A 20,899-nucleotide genomic window follows, 5' to 3' on the forward strand; every position below is an offset into this window, starting at 1 on the left:
GGTTACCAAAATAAACTGTGCAGTTTTGCTGTTACACTTGCCTACCCGCTGGTTCTTTTGCGCCGGCTTGGCTGGTCTTAGAAAAACAAGACATTTCTAATTTGCAATTGGCTTGCAAAACAAATAACTAAATTTAAAACAATTATTTTTTTAAAAGGGAGGGGGAGACTAGGCTGCGAGAGGGCCTATGGGATTCCTTCTGTATGCATCTTTGGAGCTGTGCTTTTCCACTTGACAGAGGTTGTGGCAGTGGGGACCTAACTGCTTGGTTTTTACTTTTGCTCCAGATACATGGCCACATAACCAAATTCTAACTGGATGGGAATAATACTCTGCTGAAGGTCAAAGAATTATAACATACATTTAAAAATCGGGATTTTTGTGAAAATAATGTTGAGAGTTTGTGGGTTTTTAAGGAAATCTACACTTATATAAGCAGAATATTAAAAATAATAGAATTCCCTAGAAACAAATCAAAATCATGGAGTCCCTTTAAGGAAGCCATGGTAAATGAAGCCACATGGAGATGCAACTGACTGTTAGACAATTAGTGTATTCAACAAGCACAACTCCTGCTGTCAACTAACTCCCACGGCCCTTTTCAATTTTCTGTAGTGTGGGTGACTGTCTCCCTGCACCTAGATGAAAACTCTAGGAGTTGTAGGGTTTGTCAGCACACTCTTAGGTAAGAGAACAGAAAGTAAGTAGAAATCCAGTTTAAAGGCGAATCTCCTGTCCTCCAGCTCAGACCTGATTCAGACCAAAATCTCACAGTGGGCAGGGAAGGTGGAGAGGTGGGTGGTAGGAGTGGGCTGGGGGTGGGAGTGGGTGTTCTTTCCCCACAGCTGGCTTCAACTTGGTGGGGGAGCAAGAATAGGGAAGAGGAAAGAACTGTTGTGGTGTCATGATATACAGTGGTTTTTGCCCATGGTTTCTGGCTAGTAACTCCCATAGTACTTGTTACAGTCTTTTGTTATAATGTTGGGTGTGTGAGGCCTTGGGACTGCCCTCTTTTAACCTGCCCCAAGGCAGGACACTAATCTTCCCCCATCTTTGTGATTGTGAGTCTTAAGACTCTTCCCAGAGAAGGTCAAGTCCATACCCTGGGGGAAGGAATGCTGAAGTCAGGAAGCTTCCTGAAAAACCCAAGAGTACAGGGTTCAGAGAGTTTCCAGACAGCTGAACATGTGAAGGTTCCTGGAGAGTGGTGTCCAGGGAGGGCATGGAAGCTCCCAGTTTCTTCCCTCACACCTCGTCTTACATGTCTCTTCATCTGTATCTTTGCAAAATCCTTTATAATAAACCAGTAAATGTAATTTGGTGTTCTCCTGAGTTCTGTGAGCCACTCCAGCAAATTAACTGAATCCAAAGGAGGGTTGTGGGAACCCCAACTTGAAGCCGCTCTGTCAGATGTTCCAGAGGCCCAGGCTTGCAGCTGATGGTGAAGGAAGGAGGGACTGAGCCCTCAACCTGTGGGATCTGGCACTGTCTTCAGGTAAGCAGTGTCAGAACTGAATTGGAGGACACTTGGCTGGTGGCTGCTGCTTGGTGATGGGGAAAGACCCCCACACATTTGGTCACAGACATTTTTTCTGTGTTGATGATTGTTGCGGTGTAAGAGTGGAGGAAAACCACAATTAGAGGAAAGAGCTTTTCCCCACACAATTGTTCTTGGACCAGCCCTATGCTAATCTCAAACTGGCTCTTCTTCCAAGGATGCTGTGTAGGGTCTCTTGGTGGTCGTCTGCTGAGCACCACTCTCCTGCCATTCCCTTGTCCTCCAGGGATGGAAGCCTCTCTATTTCTGTTGCTTGTGACTCTCTCCTCAGCCCACAACTGCTTCAGCCCCTGGGCATTGGACTCACCATTTCTTTTATTTTCTGTTTCTGACGCTTTGAAATCTTGGGGCCTTGCTGACCCTGGAGGGACTGCCCCTCCCAGGGTGAGCCAATTCCCAGAGACAATAAACAACCCTCCAGAGAGCTGCCTTCAGAATGCACACTGGCCAATCCAGAGCACAGCCCCACTGCCTCCTTTACCAGCTCTCATACTCTGGTGTTCCCTGCCCTAATCACCCCAGGGCCAGGTACCAGACAACTAGGGTCAGCCTCTATGTCCCAGCGCCCATTGAAATATTCAAACTAGCCAATCCTAAACCTGCCTATCCCTGCCCATTCCTTACTATGGAAATGCTCTGTCTACAGTTCCTTCCCCTCCCTCTGCCTCCAAACCAACTCTGACGCTTCTCCATGTGGCCCGTATAGCATGCTCTGCCCCTCCTCTGGGAACTGTATCTTCTCAATAGCAGTTGTCTCCCAGTCTGCTGTCCTTACTGAACCCCCAATTTCCTATTAATACTCTCTATTTTAAAACAGGCATCTGGACAAAAACTTCAGCTGCTTTGGGTAGGATCTTCTGATGTCTCTGAGCAGACCTATCGGGCAGGAACTAAGACACGCACCTGGATTCCCCCACATTTGACTGTGGGAAACACCTACACATCCCTTGCCCCAGCACATTAAGCACAGGCCATTCCCAGCACGGAAACACTCTCCCTGTGCTGCCTCAAGCAAAAAAGCATCCAGCTCTTAGCCTTTGGGTTTTCCAAGCCGAAGTCTGGCCGGAAGCACCTCTGCCCTTCCTGAGGCATCCCATATGCTATGGTTTCGATGTGGTTTGTCTTGCCAAAATTCATGTTGAAGTTTCATTGCCAGTGCAGCAGTGTTGGAAGATGAGGCCTGGTGGAGGTGTTTGGGTCGTGAGGTGGATTCCTCACGAGCAGATTAATGTCCTCCAAAGACAGTGACTGCGTTCTTGCTCCCACAGGACTGGATTAGTTACCGTGAGAGTGGGTTGTTATAAAAGTGAGTCTGGCTTCCTGGACTCTCTCTCTCTTGCATCCTCTCTCACCATGTGATCTCTGCACATGCTCACTCACCGCTCCACCTCACCATGTTTTGCCCCAGTATGTGGCCCTCACCAGAAGCCAGCCAGATGTGGCGCTATGCTCTTGAAGATCCTAGCCTGCCGAATGGTGAACTAAATAAAAGTCTTTTCTTTATAAACTACCCAATCTCAGGTCCTCTGTTACAGCAATACCAAATGGACTAAGACACATCAGAGGCCCCTCGTGCGTTCTGAGGCGAGGAAGAAGGGTAAAGAGTTCACGGCAACAGTTTCCTCCACAGATACCCACCCCCTCCCAGATTCTCTCTCCTCCACTCTCCTAACCTTTTCATAATCCTTTGAGTGTGAGAGGCTAGAGTGTCATAAAATAAAACTGTTTTATTTTATTGGACATTTATTTTGAAAATCTGCATGTGGTGACTTGGCCTTGGAATTTTGTATATATCATTGTTCAGGGCCAATACTTCAATGTTAACATTTTCAAAAAGAGTGATATGGGTGGTTTTTAAATATTTTCCTTGTATTTACTTTTAAATTCAAGCAGTTTTCTTTACTACTCATATGAAGAATATCAGATGATTCTCATTTGAAAGAGTGACTCTAATGAAAGGCAGATTATCATACACATTTGTTTGTTTTTTTGTTTGTTTGTTTTACACAGATTCTTAGTCTGTGATGCTCAGGCTGGAGTTCAGTGGTGCGATCTCAGCTCACTGCAACCTCTACCTTTCAGATTCAAGCGATTCTCCCACCTCAACCTCCCAAGAAGCTGGAATTACAGGCATGCACCACCACACCTGGCTAATTTTTGTATTTTTTTTTTTTTTAAGTAGAGACAGGGTTTCACCATGTTGGCCAGGCTGGTCTTGAACTCCTGACCTCAAGTGATCCACCCACCTTGGCCTCCCAAAGTGCTGGGATTACAGGCATGAGCCACTACATCTGGCCTATTATACACATTTGTGAAATCCCAATTATCTATCATTTTCCCCCTGACAAAGGACCCCAAGCTCAACCTATTAATCAAAGCCAAACATCTTTAAAAAGTAACTGTGTCTGCTGCTTACATTTCTAGGTAGCTTATTGGTAAGGTCAGACTGAAGTCTCCACACTCTGAGTTATGTAAAGATTATAGGACTTTGAAATTTATACCATCCTTTCTCCTTGCAGGGTTTAAGGAAGAATAGTAAAGACAAGATGGATTAAAGATAAAACAGGACATGCACCTCAAACTAGTTCTTCATGTTTATCTCTTTGGTCCTTGCTCTTCATAGATAATGGTAAAAAATAAGGCAGAGTGCTTTCTGCCCCTCAAACAGGTTTAGGAAGGAATTATGCAGTGTATACTGGCATAGGAATATCTTCATGGGGAAAACGGATTCATCAGATTATTGCTGCAATTACTGAGCAACAGTTTCCAGCTGAATGAGAGTAAATTCACCCAAATGTTCTATGACTTCAGGTTATAACTATTTGAGAGTCTGAAGCCACAAGACCAAAGAGCAGAATAAAAGTGACAAACTACTCAGAAAAGGAAAGCGGCAAACTACTTCCCATACTCAGAAGCGCAGATAAAATCCTTCAGGATCTTTTAGTACAGCAGTTTCCAAACATTTTAGCCACGTTCACAGTAAAGAATACATTTTACATTATAACCCAATAAACACAGACACACACACACACACAAATAGATGATAGAGATATCTAGCAAAATATAAATAACTATGAACAAGAACTTTGCAAGAGGTTTATTTTCTCTACTACTTATGATGCATTCTAATAATTTTTATTCTATTCGATTTCATTGTAATGCTGGCCCATACCCTCTAAATTGATTTCTCTATCCACTAATGGACAGTGAACTGCAGTATGAAAAGCTCAGCCTTAGAAGAACAGCCCTCATGCTTCTTGATGTCCTAGATCACTAGGTGAGGAAGGGGTTTAAAGAATAGAATAGAATTCCTGCTGTATACCAGGCTGAGAGTAAAAAAATGTGGGTGCTACTCACCACCCTGCAACTATCTACTCCCTACATATTCTCCTGGGTCTCAGAATGGTTGCTATAAAATAAGTACTTGTGATTTCAATTCCTTTTAACTCTGGAATTCAAATGTACATTATTTGATCATCACTATAAAACATAAAAGAGATGAGCATCAAATTTACAAAGAGATAAGGCTGACAACTGACTGGGGAGGAAGATCCCTTCTTTAGTGTGTTGGGATTCCACCTCCCACCTCTGCCTTATCTTTTTCAAACAAGTTTATTGAGATAAAATTCATATACCATATAATTCACCCATTTAAAGTGTAAAGTGTGCAACTTAATGTTGTTTAATATATTCACAGAGATGTGCAACCTTTGAAACAATCTAATTTTAGAACATTTTCATTCCCTCTAAAAGAAATCCCATATTCATTAACAGCCAATCCACACTGTCCACTACCTTCACTCCCAATCACAAATCTGCTTTCAATCTCTATAAAGTTTCCTATCCTGGACATTTCATATAAATGAATCACACAACATGTGACTTTTGTGACTGACTTCTTTCATTTAGCATCACGTTTTCAAGGTTTATTCATGTGGTAGCATGCCTAAGTACTTCGTTCCTTTTTATTGCTAAATAATATTCTATCATATGGATATACCACATTTTATTTATCTGTTCATCAGTTGAGCATATGGGTTGTTTCTCCATTTTGGCTATTTTGAATAATGCTGCTATGGACATTCATATACAAGTTTCTGTGTGGATGTGTTTTCATTTCTTTTGGATATACACTGAGGAGTGGATCTGCTGGGTAGCATGGTAACTTTATGTTTAACTTTTTCAGGAATAGCAAAACTGTTTCCAGAGCCTCTGTACTATTTCACATTCCCATCATCAATGTATGAGGTTCCCATCATCAGTGTATGAGGTTCCCATCATCAGTGTATGAGGGTCCAAATTTCTCCATATCCTTGCCAATGCTTGTTATTGCCTGCCTTTCCAGTGGATATAAAATGGTATTTCACTGTGGTTTATATTTACATTTACCTAATGACTAATAATGTTGAGCATCTGTTCATGTACCAATTGGCCATTTGTATATCTTCTTGGAAGATAATGTCTATTCAAATCCTTTACTCATTTTCAGTTAGGTTGTCTTTTTAATTATTTTTAATTTTTAAGTATTGAGTTGTAAAAATAATAATATATCCATATATGTGGATTATTTTATAATAATATATCCAGATTTTATATATTACATATGTATATGATACTAGTGCCTTATCAGATACATGATTTGCAATAACTTTTTCTATTCTATTATTTGTCTTTTCACTTTTTTGACAGTGTCCTTTGGAGTGCAAGAGTTCTTAACTTTGATGAAGTCCAATTTATCTATTTTTTCTTTTGCTGCTTGTGCTTTTGTTGTCATATCTAAGAAACAATTGCCTAATTTATGGTCATGAAGATTTATGTCCTTATTTTATTCTAAGAGATTTATAGTTTTAGCTCTTACATTTAGTTTCTTCATCCATTTTGTACTAATTTTTATTTATAGTATGAGGTTGAATCCACTCATGTTTAACGTTATTATTGATAGTGTTGGATTTACCTTGGCCATTTTGCATTTTATTTTCATATATCTCATGTATTTTTTGTTCCTCTATTCCTCCTTTATTGCCCTTTATTGCTTTCTTTTGTATTAGATATTTTCTAGTGTAATTTGTATTCCGTTTAATGACTTTTTAATCATTTTTGAATTATTATATGAGTGGTTACTCTAGGGCTTACAAAAAAGAATCTACTTCAGTATTATATTGATTTAGTTCCAGTAAAATAGACCTTTTATTCCTATGTAGCTCCACTCCCTCTCCACCATTTTTATACTATTGTTATTATACATATTATGTCTCTATATATTAAAACCCAGCAACACATTTTTATAATTATTAATTTATATAATCTATGTTTTCTAAGGAAGATGATAGAAGAAAGCAGAGCAAGCATATATTGATAGAGTGTCTTTATGAACTCTCTTTATCCTTTCTAGTTCTCTTTATTTCTTCCTTCCTATAGATTTGTGTCATTTTCTTACTTCAATACAGCTTTGTTCTCACCCATCTCCTTTGTGCTACTGTCAAACATATTACAATTTTATATGCTATAGGCCCAATATTTATGTACGTACGTATATATTGTATATATAGCTTGTATACTTTGTTAAAATCAGTCAAGAGAAGAATGTATAAAAATATTCAATTATACTGTCTTTTGTAATTTTTACATGTTACTCAAATTATTGTTTGATGCCTGTTTCAGCTTTAAGAACATCTTTTATTATTTCTATTATTTCTTAAAAGTCAGGTTGGGTGAATTCTGTTACTTTTTGTTCATCTGAGAAAGCCTTTACTTAGCCTTGATCATGAACCGTAACTTTGATGGACAGAAGATTCTCGGTTGACAGTTTTTCCACTTTCAGCACTTAGAATATATGATCCCACTGCCTTCTTGCCTCTCTTGTTACTAATAAGAAGTCAGTTGTTATTCTAACTGGGGTTCCTGTGTATATAATGAGTCTTTTTTCCTGCTTTCAAGATTTTCTCTTTGTCTTTCAAAATTTTAACTACGATTTTAACTATAATAAGTCTGGCTGTGGATCCCTCTGTATTTATGCTACTTGGCGTTCATTAAGCTTCTTAAATGTATAGATGGCTTTTCATTAAATTTGGTAAGTTTCCCACCATTATTTCTTTGACTATTTTTTTCTATTCATTTTTCTCTCCCCTCTCTTTCTGATGCTCTCATTACACATATGTTGTGCTTAATGGTATCCCATATTTCTTTCAGGTTCTATTTATTTATTTATTTATTTATTTATTTATTTATTTATTTATTTGAGACATAGTTTCATTCTTGTTGCCCAGGTTCTATTTATTTATTTATTTATTTATTTATTTATTTATTTATTTATTTATTTGAGACAGAGTTTCATTCTTGTTGCCCAGGCTGGAGTGCAGTGGTGCAATCTCGGCTCACTGCAACCTCTGCCTCGCGGGTTCAAGCAATTCTCCTGCTTCAGTCTTCCAAGTAGCTGGGATTACAGGCACCTGCCACCACGCCTGGCTAATTCTTGTATTTTTAATAGAGATAGAATTTCACCATGTTTGCCAGGCTGGTCTCAAACACCTTACCTCAAGTGATCTGCCCCACTCAACCTCCCAAAGTGCTGGGATAACAGGCATGAGCCACTGACCACCGCCTGTTCGTTTATTTTCGTTCTTTTTTTCTTTCTGTTTTCTGGCTGCATAATCTCCATCAATCTGTCGTTAAGTTTGCTGATTCTTCTGCTAGCCCAATCTACTGTTGAGCCACTTTAGTGAATCTTTCATTTCAGTTATTATACTTTTCAACTCCAAAATTTCCACTTGGTTATTTTGTGAAACAATTTCTATCTCTTTATCGATATTCTCTATTCAATGAAATGTTGTCATCACACCTTCCTTTAATTCATTAACCATGATTTCCTTTAGTCTTCTACACAGATTTATAATAGCTGCTTTAAAGTCTTTTCTAAGACTACCATCTGTCGCATTCAAAAGCGGTTTCTATTGTCTTCTTTTTCCCCTATGTATGGGTCACACTTCCCTGTTTCTTTGAAGCTCTGCTCTGCTCTACAAGTGGACACAGGTGGAGGTGGTGCCGTAGTCTTCTCAGTTTTCCTCTTCCACCATGGACCCCTATTCTATGAGCCAGCTTGGGTAGGGGTGATTGGGATCCCAAAATTTTCACCCTGAAGTACCTAAGTTAGAGCTCCTACCCTACAGGGGAGGGGTGGTGGGTAAGAAAGAGCTGGTCCTCTTTGCTGAGCCCACCTGGAATAGGGCTTCTGCTATACAGGACTGCAGAAGGATGAGAAATATCAGTGGCCTGCCCCTACCAAAATGAAACAAACCATAGCCCCAAACTGGGGTACAGGGTAAAGAGAGTGCCCATCTTCTTGGCAACACATATGGGTAGATTTTCTATAAAACAGAGTTGAGGGTGGATAATGAAGGGGGTCATGGCTGAAATGTAACAGAGACTCATTTCTTACCTAGATTCAAATGTTGTTAAGTAATTGTTTCTTCATTTGCTATATGCTCTTATGACTATTAACAGAGACTTCAAACAATTTTTTAAAATATTTTCACTGGTTAAATTTCTGTTTTACTGTAAAGAGTATCTACCAAGCTCCCTACTCTGTTGTTATGGAAGTCCTTCCTCCCCTCTGCTTTATCGTGAATACATTCATGCATTTTCTACCTACCTTAAAATAAATTAGTTCTAGTAGTGGAGAAATGTAGAAAAGAGCATTCTTAAAGTGTTGTATTATTCATTATGTTTGTATCTATAAACACAAGCTTTGTCCATATGAATGACTAAGTTAGAATATTTGTAATTCATTCTATCAGAATGAGTTCAAAGTTGTGGCTGGTAAAGAGGAGGAAAAAAAGAAAACCTTTGAGATATTTTCAGCCACAAGAATGTTTTGCATGCCAGGACCCAGAAGGTAAAGGAAAGGTTTGGGGTATGGGATTCAGGCATTTAAGCAAACAGGGAGACGGCTGGAACTGACACTACAAGTTCTTAAAATGATGCAGAGGGAAGTATAGGTCAGGAGAAGAAAGGTGAAAGTGAATATTAACTTACAAACAAGTACTTCCTCAGTTCTAACAGCTTTACCTGTCAGTACATATGTAACCTTCACAACAATGAATTATGAGACAGGCACTATTTTTTGGAAATTGAGGAACACAGGGGTTAAGTAACTTGCCCAAGTTGATAGCTAGTGCCACCCCTGCTCTTCACTACTTTGTCCTCCAGCTTAGGGGAGGGAGTTTTTTACACTCACAGTTCCTTAGTGTGGCTGACCTTGCAGGTGAGATGACCTAATACCTATTCTAAACTCCTCCAGTGTTCAGAGGCTGGAAAACTTAAAGACAGCACTTCTCAGACTCTGTTGGGGCAGGGCTCTGAATGTCAATTGGGTTTGCAAATTGGAAGTGTGTGAATAAGATTAGACAGATGGGAAATAAGGAGGAGGCTGCATCCTGTAGCTGGTGGAGCATTTATGCAGCTGTGCACTGTCTCTGGCTTCCTGGATGCCAAGAGATGAAGGTACCAACCACGGGCCTCCCATCCTTGCACTGGGCCATGGCAGTCTGGGATTAAAACCCAGCCATTCCATTAGAGGCCTCCTTGGAAGCCCAGCCTAGAACCTGCTGCTCTGGCTCTTAATAACTCCTCTGGGTTAGCAACTAATTACCTATAGTAAATCTCTTTCTGTTTATAGTGTCTGAAGTGGTGTTTTATTTCCTGCCTTGATCCCAGACTGATAATAATCTTCTCATCTTTCTTCTCCCTTCCCCTACACCATTGTCTGCAGAAAGAAGAATAATGTCAGACAGTAGAAAGGAGGCAGGGGAGAATAATTTGGGCAAATTCATTCATTCATGTGTTCACTCACGAAACGTTGAGTGCATACCTGCCATGCTCTAGGGACTGGACCAGACACCTCCCCCTCCCACCTTCCATCCCCCTCAGCGACTCTTGCTAGGATGGGATACTAGGATACAAACAAGTGGGGAAGAGGGGGCGGTTGTGGTCTCATGTCTCTATGATTTGCACACGCTGTCCCCTCTTTCTAGAACATCCGGCATCCTTCTCTCATCCACCTTCCCATCTTACTAATTTAACCTTATTCACACATTTCCAATTTGCAAACCCTATTGGCATCCAGAGACCCACCCTAACAGAATCTGAGAAGTGGTGGCAGGTTCCTAAATGCTGTTCAGATACCACCTCCTCTCGGGAGCCAGGATTTGAACCCAAACAGATTATTTCAGAGTCCATGTGCTTAACTACCAGGGAGGAGGCAGGGTAAGGTTGGAAAGAAGGGAGATGACAAGGTCCAGGTAGGACAGTCACGTGTAACATCCATATATAAGCCAGGGGCTCATTTATTAAACTGCAAGTCACACAGCTCTGCCAGAAAGATCTGCGTTTCCTCAGGAGGAAATTTATCTGGAGGGGTTGATTATGAACATGCTATGTTTTGCCCACTTACCTTGGCAAATAGGGAACGAGTAGAAACCAGAGCGGCAGGTATCACATCGAGGGCCCTCAACCCCAGGGCGGCACAGGCACCGTCCGTGGGCATCACATATTTCGGGGAGAACGCCTTTCAGATTACAGTCACACCCTGCGGAAGACAGGAAATTTTCAGAAGGGGTCTCCATCTTCCATCCCTTTCTTAATTTCTCCCTTCCTCTAGGTTTCCATCATGGAAATATAGATTATGAATTATCTATGGCTATTACACATTCTTAACTCAGAAGACTACATCTTGAAGGGAAATTTTTAAAAATTCACAAAAGGTCAGCCATATCATTAAAAAAAACATGTAGGGATGGGCATTCATTTGCAAACCATTCTTTTAACATCTATTCATGTGGAAACATTTTCTTTTCCCTCTAAAGCTGAGCTTTGTAAAGTATAACTTCAATTTAATAGATTCCCATCTCGTGACAGTCATGAATTAAACATATTTCTTCGTTCTAATTTTTAGAAGAAAAGAAACTAACATCAATTCAGCCTTACTACATGCCAGACTTCAGGGGCTTCCCTTGGATCGTCTCACTTAACCCTCCCAGCACTGGCCTTCCCACAGTCAGGCTGCTTCTAGTACCTCTATCCAGGGCTTTCCCACCTCAGGACCTCTGCTCAGGCCAGTCCCTCCGCCTGGTACGCACTTCCCTTAGTTCTTAGCACAGTCAACTCTTTCTCATCCACCAGGCATCAGTTCAAACATCAGCTCCTCAGAAGGTCCCCCTGACCAGTCGGCATAAATGGCCCCCACTTTCCTCCTTTTATTCTCTATCTTAACTTTGCTTCTCTTTCACAACGCTTTCATTTTTGGGATCGTATATTGGCCCGTGACTTGCTTTGACCACTAGAATGAGGTGTAAGTATTGTCATGTGACTTCTGAGTCCAGGTCACCACAGGCCTTGCCGTTTCCATTCTTGCCCTCCAGGAATCCTGAGACTACCGTGGAGGGACACAGTCTGGCCTCCCTGAGAACAAAAGGCCACAAAGACAGAGACTCCCAAATGTCCCAGCTAAATCCAGCCTCAGAAGACCCTCCAGCAAGTCCAGCAGAAGACCTGCCCAGCCAACTCAAACAATTGAGAGGACTAACCCTTGTTCTTTTAAACTACTTAGTTTTGGGGTGACTTATGAACCAGAAATACATAAGTAAATCACCCAGCAGACTGGACACTTAGTGAGAACTCGCCACAGGCCCCCAGGGCCAGTGCACAGTATTCCTTGGGAAATAGATACTGCTCAAAAATAATAATTAAGTCAAATAAGAGCCTGTAAGACAGGTGAGTATTTTATAGATGAAAAAATAAAAGATGCTCAGAAAGGTTAATTAAATAGCCTAAGGTCACACAGCCAGGGAAGCAGTGTCAGAATTTGAACCCAGGACTGTCAGATTTCAAAGCCCATGTTCTTTCTATTATACTAAAAATACAAGCTGAGAACGATTTTAAAAGCAACTTTCAGAGTATGTCCTGGATTAGCATATATATTCAAACCAATCACATATTTAAAGCATCTATTTCTTTTTTCTTTTCCTTTTTTTAGTTTTTACTCTTTTTTGAAGCAGAGTCTTACCCTGTTGCCCAGGTGGAGCGCAGTGGCTCGATTTCTGCTCACTGCAACCTCTGCTTCCTGGTTTCAAGCAATTCTTGTGCCTCAGTCTCCTGAGTAGCTGGGATTACAGGCGTGCGCCACCACATCTGGCTAATTTTTGTATTTTTAGTAGAGACAAGGTTTCACCATGTTGGCCATGCTGGTCTCAAACTCCTGACCTCAGGTGATCCACCTGCGTCAGCTTCCCATAGTGCAAGATTACAGTGTGAGCCACCACGCCTGGCCCTGAAAGCATCTGTATTTCTATAAATTACATTCATATCTAAATTTGCAACCGGTCCCCTAAGGAAGATCCTAAAAGACTCGAAGATTCAACTGAGTCCACCCTACTTACCAAGGAAGGAAAGTCTCATGCATTTTGGAAAGATTTTCTACAAGGGTTAAAATAGTAGTTAGTATGAAAAGCAGCCAAATCCCTTTGCCCTAAACCCTTAATTTTTCAAATAAAAGGTTAGTAACAACGTTGTGGAATTATTTTTTTCTAATACAATAATTAAGAAAAAAAATCACAGTAAATGAGAACAACTTTAGAGTCTTTACGTGATCTTTAACTTGTTCATATTTAAACCAAACAGTTGCCTAATTTGACAAAAACAGCATTGGAAGTGAAGGGGTTTAGAATATGCCATTTCAGCATACTGACTGCTTCTAGCAAAGGCACTTTAGAAGCAGCAGATATAGGAAGCGTTCTCTGATCTCACTCTTTCTACCTAAAAGCAGGTCATAAAATTTCCCAGGGAAAAGGTGCCTGCCCTCCTTGTACCAGGAGGAGGGCATACTTATCACTGGAGACTGGGAGTCGACTGGATTGGATCTGCACCAACAAACCCACTAAAATAACCCTGAGTTTCCCCCAATGCTTCCTAGCCAGGGTCCCACAATGTAGAGCCACTAGCCCAAGCTCTGTTGTCTTGTCACACTCCATACTTCATTGTTCTTTGTGTAAACATGTACGATACATAGGCTTTGGGGCCTAATGGCTTTCTCTGGTCTTGATTTTCCTTCTAGAGACTCTCATGTACCTGTAAAAATATTACATAAATTTGTATGCTTTTTTGCTGTTAATCTGTCTTAGCTTCATTTAATTCTAGGCCCACCCATGGGACCTAAGAGGGCAGAACAAAGTTTTTCCTCCTTTTCAGAAGTGACAAGGACACATTCATGACAAGGGAAGCCTTGGAACCCAGGCTGGCACGAGCACCAACCACCCTGTCCGTCCATCACAGCTGCCGTACAAGGTCCTAATGCCACAGCCCTGTAGGCTGAGAATGAATGCCACAGGGAAAGAGAATGTTTTTATCGTGAATTACAGTCTTGGCGTTAAACGAGGTATTGAGATTCAGTGAGAAACCTGGGCTTTACCTTGGCATTGAGGTGCAAAAAATTCTGATTAAAATAGAAAAAGAAAGAACATCCCACACCTCATCCCTAAGTCACAGTGATTATATCTCAAGAAAATCTCTTGAGTCTCTCTCCACTGCCAGACTTCCGGACTTCATCTTTGTTTGCCTGGATTATTTTGAGAACTTCCTAAGGAGGCTCTCTGCTTCCTCTCTCTCTCCTTCTGATTCATTCTCCATGCTGGTGTCAAGAGCGATATTTCAAAAACATCAGCCTTTTCATATCACTTCCCAGTTTTAAATCCCTTGACAGTGACCCAATGTCTGCAGGACACAATACGAAGTCCTTCACATGTGACAGAGTAGATCCCTCAACATTTTCCAGGCTGCCAGCAACCCGTGAGGCATCTTTGTGCAAATTAGAAAAAGGTGCCCCTTCCTCAAGATGCTTTCCTGTCACCTGCTATAAAATCATCATCATCAATATGCAAATCTGCAATGTCTTCCATAATTGCGGTGCCCCTTAGATGAGGCACAGCTGTGCTTTGCAAACCTACACATCTGAACTGGCTGCCCACTCAGGTCTTTTCTTACTCCTCTAGGTCCTCCCTTGAACTTCCTCTCTCTATCCCATGCTTCAGTCCCAATGACCTGTCTGCCATCCGCTCTCTCCTAGCCCCATGGCTTCTCTTCCCTGCCCCTCTGCCTGACTGACTCCCCGTCATGCTCCAGGACTCAGCTCAGATACCTCCACCTGCTGCTCTGGGGAAGCTCTTCCAGGACTCTGTCTCTCTCCTTTCTCCCCTCCCTCCCTCCCTCCTTGCCTCCCTCCTTCCTCCCTTCACCCTGGCTGTAAGGCTGCCCCTCCCATATGCTGTCATGGCACTTAACTCCTGCCATTAGAACTGTTGACCGTTCTATGTCTCCTCAGACTGGGAACTCCCAGGCAGGAGGAACTGTGTATCAGGCAGCTGCCTGGCAGTGACTAGCACAGCATAGGCACTTAATAAAAGTTTAATGAATGAAGATTATGGTAAATATTCAAGACTGCAACTCTCTTCAGTAGTCACCATTCCTTAAATTCTCCACGACTGGCATCTGTGCAGAGCCTCCAAACTGAGTTATGAGAATGTGCCTGGCCCTCTCTGAGCCTTAGCGGGCAGGTCTCTAAGGCAGCGTGACCGCCCCACCCTGCAGAACTGCTGTCCTCAAGTGGCCCAGTATCTGACATGAGACAGTCCCCCCACAGTGCAATAACGCACAGCACCATGGTTAGACTGAGGAGGAGTGTGGGTAGGGCAGAAGCAGGGAATGACGTCAGGACTGAGGTCCTGTTATAACTGACCTCCAGGGAGCCCTTGGCGCCGCCCAGCAATCCCACGACTTTCCCAAGCCCATCCTCCCCCCTACATTCCTGGATGACTCTTATACCTTCTCCCTACTCAACCCCAAGGTGCCCTCTCCTGCTTCTTGCTCTCACCTTGTCTGTTATTCCACAGAGAAAACAAAAACCAGACAGAAGAGAACATCCACGAGCTCCCACCACTGCTCCTGCCCACCCCTCCTCTGGCCCATGCATTCTGCTTTCTCTTGTTTTAATCTTTCCCTCTCAACAAAGAGCAACTTCTTCCTTCTATTTGCTCAACTGAAAAGCCTTGGAGTCAACCCAGAGCCCTCTCTTTCTCTCATATTCTACTTCTGGTCTAGCAATCCCCCAGCAAATCCTGTTGGTTCTACCTTCAGACGATATCCACAGTCTGTCCACTGCTGTCATCTCTGCTGACACCACCTGGGTCTGAGCCACCATCATCTCCTCCTCATGGATTATGGAAAAAGCTTCCCATCAGGCCCCCTTGCTTCTTCTCTTCTCTTTTCCTGAGACTTTCTTTCAATACAGTAGACCCAAAGAGCCTTCTATATAACGTCACTTCTCTGTGCAAAAGTCTCCATGGCTCCTGTCTCATTTAGAGTAAAAGGGAAGGTCTCTCTAGTGGCTGATGAGGGCCTCCCTTCAGCACTGGTGCCTTCCTTTCCTACCAGTCTCACCTTCCCTCACTCCACTTCCACACACCCGGCCTCTTTCTGTTCGCTGAACACCCTTGGCCCAGGGTTGCCCCTGCCCCGGGGACTTTGCATTTGCTCTTTCCTGTACCTGCTTCCGTGAGGCCTTCCTTGACTGCCCGAATTTAAATCTGTAAACCTCACATTCCCTAACCTCCTGTCTGCCTTGTTTTTTCAGCAGCACTTATCACCAAAGCTGTCTCCAGACCATACCTGAGTTACTATATTGCTGTAGAGCTTGAACTTCACTGCCAAGGAGAGCTCTTCAGAAACCATCTCCTCTGCTGGTCCACACCGTGCTATTGTGAGCACGAAACATTCAGCTCAGGCTGAGACTTAGCTATTGTGAGCACGAAACATTCATTCCTGTTCATCGTTATACAAATGGGAATGTCTGGCCAGGAGGAGGGGAACCCGTGCTCACACATGCCTGGCACTACCTCCTCCCCAGTGACTACCAGGCCTCTACCCTGGGGTAGGAGAGGCAAACTCAGGGGATGTGAGCGTGAGTCAGATGGTGCCCAGTCGTGGGCTGTGCGTGTGTGCTGTGCCCTTCCCTTGGTGCAGGTGTGCCCTTCTGAGAACCTGTGCATCCCTGCAGATGCCGTAATGGGTTTATGTAGGAAACTCCCCATGGCTCCAGAACCCAGCCCAGAGGCCTGGAATCTTCTCACATGAGTTAGTTTACACCTATGATGTGAATGGCTCCCCCTTAAAACTGGCACCCACGTTCGGAATACAACTCTGCCTCTCACAGTCTAATGAATTAGCTGTTTTCCTTGCCTGGGTTTCTGTATTATATATGTTATTATCTGGGTCCCTCCACAGGAATATAAGCTCCAAGAAGGCTGGGAATTCTTTTCTATTCTGTTTACTGCTAAGTCCTCAGCAGCCAGAATGGTACTTTGCACATAACAGGGAATCTTAAACTATTTATGGAACGAATGATTAGGTAAATGTAACACCCACACCCTCTGGTACTCACCCCTCCACCCCCAGAGACTGCTTACTGCACACCACTGCTACTCTCTGCCAGGGGCTTGTTTGGGGGCTGCAGAAGCTCCTCAGCCTTCCTGAAGGGCAAGCCATAAGTGCCAGACAGTGAACGCTCCAGAAGCACTAATGCCTCCATTAACGGCAGATAACTGCCATTACCTGCCATCGCACCTTTATCACGGTCCCCTCCACTCCCTGACTCTCTCCCTTCCTGGGATCGCCTCCCAAATAAATGACTTGCTCTCCATTCCTTTCTCAGGGTCTGTTTTCAGAGAACTCAAAAAAAGACAACAGACCATGGGCTGCCACTGAAGGTCTTCGAGCAAGCTGGTGATATCTAATCCAAGCGCTGCGCAGTTTCCTACGTCAGGTAGTGCCCTTGTAAGAGACAGGCTGGAGTGGGGACTGATGGGTGGGTAGTAGGTCAACTAGGAGACACCTGCAAGGCACCTACCATGCTCTAGGAAAGGAGACTTGGCCTTGGATGTGGCAGTGGGCACAGGAAGTAGGAAAAGAATAAGGGCATAACATTTTCACTGGAGTTAAACCAAACGGGAGGTTACTTGCCTCTTATATCTCCAGCTACTGGATCTTCTGGACTTGGAGTAGAAACAGGAAAAATGGGAATTTCTGTAAAGATAGTTTATTTAAAAATACAGAGAATGATTAAGGAGATAGTAAAGCAAAACACTAAGTTGTACTAACTAAGACGACACCCTCTGTCACTCAGTGAAAAGCAGCATATAGAGATGAATTTAAAGAAAGGCGATATTGCTATATCTCAAATGTGTTTAGTAACTGAAACCAGACTGGTCAGACACTCCCATTTGTATAACAATGAACAGAAATGAATGTTTCGTGCTCACAACAGCAAAGTCTCAGCCTGAGCAAGGATGAGTTTGGCTTCCTTAACATCTTTATTGGTTTTTTTAACATAAAGTCAAGGCTTTAAAAAAATGTTTTCTTTCATGTTTTTTTCCTGACGTTTTGTTTATGCCATAAAACTACTTCAGGCTTCTTCCTCTTCTTCTTTTCACTAAAAAGGCAGACCAGGCGTGGTGGCTAATGCCTGTAATCCCAGCACTTTGGGAGGCCAAGGCAGGCAGATAACCTGAGGTCAGGGGTTCGAGACCAGTCTGACCAACATGGAGAAACCCCATCTCTACTAAAAATACAAAATTAGCCGGGCGTGGTGGTGCATGCCTATAATCCCAGCTACTCAGGAGGCTGAGGCAGGAGAATCATTTGAACCCGGTGGGCAGAGGTTGCGGTGAGCCAAGATCGCACCATTGCACTCCAGCCTGGGCAACAAGAGCAAAGCTCTGTCTCAAAAAAAAAAAAAAAAAAAAAAAAGGCAAATATAATTTCATTCAGCCTTCTACAAAGACGCACAGATTGAACATTGATGAAATTCTGATGTGGTGTCTCATGAACCAAAGTACGACAGTCTCCACAGAGAAAGTGGGTGCAATTTAAACAATTACCTGAGGTGGCAGATGTGAATGAGAACGTATAAGTTACCCATTCATGTGAGTCCTGCCCCCATGTCCCCACAACTCAATATGCGTTTCCTATGATGGCTCTGCAGGAGTCAGGAGGGTGGGGCCAGGAGACATCTGATAGAGTGATACAGAGACAGGCTCTCCTTGAGACAGTGTTTCTTTGTCCTAAGCCCAAAGTGCAGTTTTCCCACAACAAACAGAGCCAACACGCATCACGGTTTGCGTAGCTGGTTTCACAGATTCTCCTGTTTCACGCTCTACAGTGTTTCTGACAGACACATATTTTTTTCTCTTGGTGATGCTGAGATGTTCACTTAGATCACTGCAGTGGGGCGCAGTAGGGGTGCTTAAAACTTGGCCTCTTACACAGCAGGAGAGAGGAAACATGTCTCCCCAGGCTCCTAAAACACAGCACACACTATATGCATGCAAACAAATATCTGGAAGCCCATGATATTTTTCCTCCGTTTAGGAGGAAAAATCACACACATGGATTATTAAGTTGAAATTGCAAAATATTTGACCTTTTTGACCTACTGAGATGGCAATTTCTATGGTACAACATAACACTTCGGAGATAAGTAAGACTAAAAAATGTACTAATATAAAATTTGTATTCCAAACTTTCAAAAACACTTTTACATAAATACAACTCACCTGGCCCCATTTCCGTCTCTCCTTCCCTACCTGCCCACCATGCCTCAGAGATTAATGCACAAAAGCCAGCTCTGGACCAAAAAAGGTGGCCTTTTGTTCCGCAGCAGGTACTTACTCAAGCAAAATGGAAAATTGTAGTATCCAACCGCACACTTCTCACAGTTGTCTCCATGGAAATTTGGCTTGCAGTGACAGCGGCCTGAGCCCTGTTCACAGCCATCTGCATGCTCAGGGTCACAGCTGCAGGCTAAGAGAAATCCAGTTTTCAAAGGATCAGTCCTTCACTGTACTTAACAAAGTAAATATGTTCCAACACTTCCCAGCAAATGTTCCACACTTGATCGTTGGTCTATAGGTATTCTTGAAAGGGCACAGCCTATTTCCCAACTCACACCTGATTGATGGTTCTCACTGCCTGAAGCTCATGAGCTGTCAGAGATCAGCTGTAATGAGCGTCCACACAGAAGTTCTCATGGATGGCATTTATCCTACTGAGCACTGCCCAGCTCACTGAGTCAGAGGCAAGGCCTGCACAGACTACAGTGAGAGGGGCTGGGAGTGGGGTGGGGGCGTATGCCTTAGCGCTGTTGGGCACAGCCCTTTCTAGCTATGAACCAACTGTGAATGTCCACAAAGTGGTCATCAATATACAGTTATGATACAAACGCAAGTGTGGAGTGCCCAGACATGGAGATATAATCTGTGGACAGCACACCAAGACCCATAACCCAAATGTTAATTTGAGTGGAATGGCTTACTGAAGGCAGCTTTTGTAACCAAAAAGGATTATCAGGCACAATTATCAGGCTTGCACTGCAGTAAGGCGTAGTTGAAGTATGAGAAATTTGTTGACCTCCCACTTGGGGGCCTCCCTTGACCTGGCAGGTGCATCCTGGACAGGGAAAATACTGTCACAGCTCATCTGAATACAACTCCCATGAAGACCTGGGTGACCTGGCATCCTGGTATCCTTTGCTTAATTTGCTTAGAATTCATGTGTCCTACTGATCCTTTACACCAAGCCTCTAATACCTCTGTGAACCACTTCAATGATGAAAAAACTAGAAAGGTGATGAAACAGTGAGGCTCCTAATGAGGACATTGGCAATGTCCTCTTTTCCTTTCCCTATGCCTATTCTTTGTAGGCACAAGACAGGCGATGGACATACTTTGCAGCGTGATGTGGAAGAAGGAAGAAAAGTGAAAACACATTTTTTTTAACAACTAAGAATGCCCTAGAGAGAAGTAAATCCGTCTACATATTTCTTGGACTTTAATGCCCTCGAATGTTAATGATATGATTAATCATGGAGTGGGCACAGGATTGACTTCAGGACTGGAATTGCTTTCCAACTGTGACAATCAGGCAACTTAAAAGAACAAAGCATTGAATAGGGTATAGGTTGCACATGTAGGGAAAAGTCTGTAAATCTGACACAAGATTCATAATTCTACAAGAAAAAAACTAGAGGCATTCTTCTGTGTAATAGAATAGTTATGGCACAGTCATGTCAGACAAAAAAAGAACTATATCCTGGATCTAGCAGTTAGTGGTTTTGTCACCTAGCCTAAATTACATATAACTACTCAGATTGTTTGGTTTCTCCGTATCTAAAAATGAGGATAATAATACAATGTCCTATTTGTTGTGATAATTAAATAAGACCTCTGTGAAAGTATTTAGGTA

At 42.7% G+C, this 20,899-nt stretch overlaps 1 protein-coding gene across 2 annotated transcripts in view; it reads right to left on the reverse strand.

The window, feature by feature from the left end:
• Positions 1–20,899, reverse strand: part of LAMA3 (laminin subunit alpha 3) — a 271,772-nt gene that overhangs the window by 160,620 nt on the left and 90,253 nt on the right. For both annotated transcript variants that reach the window (XM_023207778.2, XM_023207777.2), the window contains exons 10-12: positions 19,328–19,459; positions 17,621–17,683; positions 11,007–11,141 (exon numbers count right to left, since the gene is read on the reverse strand). In XM_023207778.2, coding sequence (XP_023063546.1) covers positions 11,007–11,141; positions 17,621–17,683; positions 19,328–19,459 — 330 coding nt within the window. The remainder of the gene's footprint in view (positions 1–11,006; positions 11,142–17,620; positions 17,684–19,327; positions 19,460–20,899) is intronic.

The sequence above is a fragment of the Piliocolobus tephrosceles genome, chromosome 18 (assembly GCF_002776525.5).
Source record: "Piliocolobus tephrosceles isolate RC106 chromosome 18, ASM277652v3, whole genome shotgun sequence".
In the NCBI taxonomy this organism is placed as follows: Eukaryota; Metazoa; Chordata; class Mammalia; order Primates; family Cercopithecidae; genus Piliocolobus; species Piliocolobus tephrosceles.